At 26.6% G+C, this 6,446-nt stretch overlaps 1 protein-coding gene across 1 annotated transcript in view; it reads right to left on the bottom strand.

Annotated features, from left to right (window-relative positions):
* Positions 1-993: 993 nt before the first annotated feature.
* The window catches only part of LOC106465960 (putative helicase mov-10-B.1), a 99,701-nt gene continuing 94,248 nt past the window's right edge, over positions 994-6,446 (bottom strand). Inside the window, exons 17-18 of the mRNA XM_013926209.2 lie at positions 4,539-4,639; positions 994-3,322 (exon numbers count right to left, since the gene is read on the bottom strand). Of these exons, the coding sequence (XP_013781663.2) occupies positions 3,219-3,322; positions 4,539-4,639 (205 nt within the window). The 3' untranslated portion in view covers positions 994-3,218. The remainder of the gene's footprint in view (positions 3,323-4,538; positions 4,640-6,446) is intronic.

Genomic DNA, 6,446 nt, shown 5'->3' with positions numbered 1-6,446 from the left:
TTATCAATAGTGTAAGAAATTCTGACAGTAACGTAAACGTCAAAACAAATTTGGTGTATCCAGTGTTTTGTTTGATTTTGATAGAATATTTCCAATTAAAAATTAATCTACCTTGCATTTTCAGTCTTAACTTTTGCGACAAGAGTCAAATTCTAGATGTATTCTTAAACTATTCAGTGCTGTTTTACATTCATAATTATGAATATCTATTATTCACTGTAATTCATGTTCTGTGATACTGATTGCATCAGCAGCACTTTTCTCTAACTCTGTCTACTTAGATAATTTTGGAAAAATTTTGGTTAGTTTTTTTTTAAATGTAAAGTAGCAAGACAATTCTTGCTAACTACTCCCAGTGATAATATCTTGCTAACTACTCTCAGTGATAATAGTCAATACTTTCGCCCAGTTTTTTTACATAATCATGCTAAACCACAAAAAACCTGCTCACATTGATGATTAAGGTCAAATCGATTTTTTGTACACCATCTAGTGATGAATAAAATCATATAATAAACAATCTCTTGGACTATATCATTTTAAAACTAGAAATCCTACTCTAACGAACAAGGATAATGGAAAGTACCACCAAGTTAGTTTCTATTACTTCAGCACTGTTTTCCTCTGAAATCGTATTTTCAATTGATGATACACTAGAAGTAGCTTTTATTCAGCAACCAAAAGTTCTGTAATCTTTCGATTATTTTCACATTGACAATTATAAACAACTTTTTCCACAAATGTTTATTCCATTTTTATGAAAGTTTACAAAATTATTTACACTACCATAAAAGGTTAAAATTTTAATATCTTTTACCTGTTTATTTCATAAGTTTTCTGCTGTTCATCATAACAAAACCATTTGTCACTTTTTAATATTTACAGCTAAAAATGACTTCTAAAAATAACTCAGATTTTCACTAAATGTGTTTGTGTATATATATTTTCATTATCATTATCTACAAACAGTTTTTAATAAAATTTCAAAAAATATATCAACATATATGTTTTATTTAATCTTACACTATATTTCTTATGATTATTATTCCAAACTTGACCTCTTCCTAACGTTTTTACATTTCTAGATCATCTTGGGATGAAAATTGCCCACCATTTTCTTCAAACCCAAATTAGTTAACTCAAATCTTTGAAAGTTGTATAAAAACACCTAGTACTATCCACAATTTGTGTGGACTAAACATCTAATCAAATTAAAAACTGTAAACAAAAAATATTTGTATGAGGAGAAAAAAGTAAACTATTTTCTCAAAGAGTTGGATTATTAGACTGAAACTGGAGGTTTGGCCAATGAAATTACAAAATTTAATAAAATAAATTATTTGTTTGTTCTAATGTAAAGCCACATAATGCATTATTTGTACACTGTCAAACACTGGAAATGAACTATGAATTTAAGTATTATAAGCCCTAAAGGTTGCTGTTAAGCAACTTGGGAACTTTTATATGTAATAAGAATGACATTAAAATTTTTTTTAGTTTTCAAAGAAAAATAAATCCAATTGCATATTTTATTATATATATTCCCATTTTTAGCACTTACTCATTTTACCATTGGGTAAATAATTAAAGAAACTGAAGACAACAGATTTTTGCACCTACCTCCTAACCTCATCACCAAAGAATCAATCCATATTGACATTTTATTTAAGTTCTAAACACACAGATAAATAATACAAAATGATAAGTTAGTAAATATAGGCCTTTATAAATACATAATATTCATCTATGTAATAAAAGATACAAATTTATTGCCTTAGCAAATACACAAATCAAGCTAAGTCAAAGGCTTGTTCAATGTATTAATGATTAAAAAGAAATATGTAAATATCAAGAATTTTTGAAAATTTACACAAAGGTCTAGTAGGATCAAAATAATTATTTTTACAATTTTTCTTTAAAAATACATATATTTATCATAAATAACTAACAAACCAAATACCCAAGTACTTAAGCCTGCTGTTTGACAAATTCTAAAAGTATAACATTTTATATCAAAAGAGGATGCAGCACTGATTTTCAATTGTACTTAATATAACATAAGCAGTTTTACTTAAATTCAGAGTTAATTTATTAGGTCAAAAACCATCCTAATAAAGATTATTTGAATTAGAATCAACTAAATAAAAACCCATACTTGAACTTATACTAGTAGCAATAGTATCATAACATTTGGTGGGTTAGTAAAACCATATCAAAAACATTAATAAAATGGTCAAAAATTGAGCCTTGGGTTAAAATTTGATACAGATTGTAGCTGCTGATAATTATTAGTTAATAAATGAATAAACAATTCAAGGCAATTTCTCCTAAAGGCATAGTAACTAAGCTTGTGAAGTGATATTTCGTATCTTACAGTATAAAAAAACATTAAAGAAAGTTAAAAAACTTCAACAGAGAAAGAACCAAAATATAAACTCTTCTAGTAAAAGTACTTTTGGTTAAAGAAGTTATGAAGCTGCTTCAAACTCCCCTTTGAAACCAAAGAGCATAAATGTTGTGTATTTACCTAAAAACCACATTAAGCCATTTTCAACATTTAAAGTGGCACAACTAAAACTTGACTAGGTTACACCATCAACTTAGTTGGGCTGACAGTGTTATAAACTGTAGTTATCAGCTGGCCATGGTTACAACTATCAGCATCTTATTATAAGCGCACATTCAGGTTTCTGATGCAAAATTCCCACTGGATTATGTATAAAAACACATCCAGTTAGCAATATGCTAACCCTTTTCACATACACACATAAAAGTTTAACTGAAAAATTCTATGTGAAAAAAAGTATTAACTTTTTAAACTGATATATTATCACATTATAGTTTATCTTTGGTAAAAGTTAGCAATAAAAAAAAAAGAGTTATTATTAAAAATATCAAATTACAAAAATAAGATCCTGGTAACATGAAAAATAAGCACTTGCCAATTTCACTAAACACAATCTAATTATCAATGTCACATGGAATGTTATTTTTTTACTAACAATAAAGTACATCATCATGTACTAATGTTTCAAACAAGATTTTTCTTAATAGCTAAAAAAACATTTGTTAAAATTTCCTAAATATCAAAATTCTTCCAAAAAATCAACCAACTCTGAAAGATAATATTCAATATGATTCACTGTTTAATAACATAATTAAAATTCCTTTTTCAATGATGATGTTGATTTTTAAACAAATTTTGTCTCTAGAACAAACTACGTATCTCCACTCCACTGTGGTTCTTCTTGTAAGGTGTGTTGGCTAATTGGAATTTTTCCATCAAACACCAAGTAATCCTTTTCAGTTATTGAATTTGAGACTTGGAAAAGAGTAACATAAATATTAGTTTTCAAAGTAACAAATCATAACATTACTGAAGAAATTGATGATTAAACTATGCTATGCAATTAAACTACTTCAGACAATCTCCAGTTTTGAATCTAGGCATAAAAAAATTGGCTAATCAATGAACATTAATTACTAACTTCTCTGAAATACTGTTATAATAGTATATTATCTGATGTATGAAATAACATTATAACAGTAAATTGTCTGATCCATGAAATGACATAATAACAGTAGATTAATTTATCCAGGAAAATAACTTATAACAGTGTACTATCTGATCCATGAAATAACAGTACATTATCTGATTCATACACCCAAGTATTTTATTAAACTATATCTTAGACACTAGTTTGCAAAAAACAAGACATGAAAGTGAGTGTATAATGTAGTACAGCATTTCCCAAACTTTTGTCATCCTTGCCCCATTTAATAAATATGGTTTCTTGTATGCTCACCTGTTTTTGTTTGTTTTAAATGAGTGAGATAAGTAATGAGATGTAATACAAGGATATTCATTAAAATACTAAACTTATTATTTTCATTAATAAAAAATATATTAAAACACTTAATTTTGCATTACTGCACAAATGACTACCATAATTGCTCACGAACACAAGAGATCATTTGCACTGTCTGTGCTTATTGGTATTAAAACAAAAATAAATCATTCAAACTGAAAGAAGTATTTCAACACAGGAAAATTGTCCAGTATTACTGGCCGAGAGAAGGTATTAAAACAACAAGAAATTGTTGTAAGTGATAAGATAAGAGAAAGTATTTCAACAAAGGAGAATTGTCCAGTTTACTGGCCTAGAGAAGATATTAAAACAACAAGAAATTGTTCTAAGTGATAAGATAGGAGGAAGTATTTCAACATGAAAAAACTGTTTATACTTACTAGTCAAGAGAAGGTACTGTAAACAAGAATAAGTACTTCAAAAAGAAAAAAAAACTGTCTATGTATATTGGTAAAGAGAAAGTATCAAAGCAGAATAAAACTGAAATTACTTAAACAAGAGAAAAATTTGAGGATGGTTACCCAGCAGGAAAATATATTGAAAGAAGAGAAAATATGTTGATTAAAAACAACAAAACACTTCACTATATTCTGCCAAAAATCTACATAACAAATGCTGTATATTAAGTCCAATTAAAATAGTTCTACTTTTTACAAAATACCAACTTACCTACTCCTGTTTGTATAAAACGTTGAATTGTGTCTTCTGGATGAATATCCAGACAAGGGGCACCACGGTAGCTATTGTTTTTGATACAAAACTGTAGAAGTCTGAAAAATGAAAACATAACTTAAAGAGACACTATATAAATTAATGTTTGATTTTCACAACATTAGTTTATAGGGAAACTCAACTGGAAAGCTTTGTAATTACTTTTATACGAATTTAAACTAAAATATTTTGGTACATATAATAGTTACAATAACTAGATATTGAGGACACACAAATTAGCCTTACACTACAAAGTTGAACAAAAACACATTTATTATCATAAGTAAGCTTGGAGTTAGTACTTCAATATTTAATGTGATAAACAGTCATCAATCCTAATAAATAAGAATATATATATTTAATACAAATACCTTCAGTCAACTTATAAAATAATTATTACAATATTTAATATAATGACATACAGTAGTTATTCTATACAGCCACTAATTACTAGTACATACTAACACTCAAGTGAAATTACACAGTAAATCCTAAAGTATTTAATACAAACAGTCATTAATTATATCACATACTAACACTGAAGATAATTTACACAGTAAATCCTAAAGTATTTAATACAAACAGTCATTAATTATATCACATACTAACACTGAAGATAATTTACACAGTTACTCCTACAGTACTAAATGTAATAACTCATATTAGTCAATCTGGATAGCCACTAATTATTTAACATAAGTACACTAAAGTAAATACAAACACTTACTAAATCCTACAATAATTAATATAATGACTACAGCAGTAGCCAGTCTTTGTATTCTAAACTGTCAATATATATATAAGATATTATTATATTCCAAACTGTCAACATAAATAGGTTCTTATTACATTTCAAACTGTCAACATAAATAGGTTCTTATAATATTTCAAACTGTCAACATAAATAGGTTCTTATAATATTCTAAACTGTCAACATAAATAGGTTCTTATAATATTCTAAACTGTCAACATAAATAGGTTCTTATAATATTCTAAACTGTCAACATAAATAGGTTCTTATTATATTTCAAGCTGTCAACATAAATGGGTTCTTATTATATTTCAAACTGTCAATATAAATAGGTTCTTATTATAATCCAAACTGTAAACATAAATAGGTTATTATTATATCCCAAACTGTAAACATAAATAAGTTCTTATTATATTCGAAACTGTCAACATAAGTAGGTTTTTATTATATTTCAAACTATCAGTATAAGCAGGTTTTATTATATTTCTAACTATTAACATAAATAGGTACTTATTGTATTCCAAGCTGTCAACATAAATAGGTACTTATTTCATTCCAATCTGTCAACATAAATAGGTATTTATCACATTCCAAACTGTCAACATAAATAGGTTATTATTATATTCCTAACTATCAACATAAATAGGTTCTTATTATATCCCAAACTGTCAACATAAATAGGTTCTTATTATATCCCAAACTGTAAACATAAATAGGTTCTTATTATATTTGAAAATGTCAACATAAGTAGGTTTTTATTATATTTCAAACTATCAATATAAGCAGGTTTTATTATATTTCTAACTATCAACATAAGTAGGTTTTTATTATATTCCGAACTATCAACATAAATAGGTTCTTATTATATTCCAAACTGTCAACATAAATAGGCACTTAATGTATTCCTAACTGTCAACATAAATAGGTATTTATTGCATTCCAAACTGTCAACATAAATAGGTTCTTATTATATTCTAAACTGTCAACATAAATAGGTTTTTATTATATTTTAAACTATCAACATACATAGGTATTTACTGCATTCCAAACTGTCAACATAAATAGGTTCTTATTATATTCTAAACTGTCAACATAAATAGGTTTTTATTATATTT

This window comes from Limulus polyphemus, unplaced genomic scaffold (genome assembly GCF_000517525.1).
Source record: "Limulus polyphemus unplaced genomic scaffold, Limulus_polyphemus-2.1.2 Scaffold2103, whole genome shotgun sequence".
Classification (NCBI taxonomy): domain Eukaryota; kingdom Metazoa; phylum Arthropoda; class Merostomata; order Xiphosura; family Limulidae; genus Limulus; species Limulus polyphemus.
The sequence above is the reverse complement of the archived record's forward strand: the minus strand, read 5'-3'. Positions and strand labels throughout refer to the sequence as shown.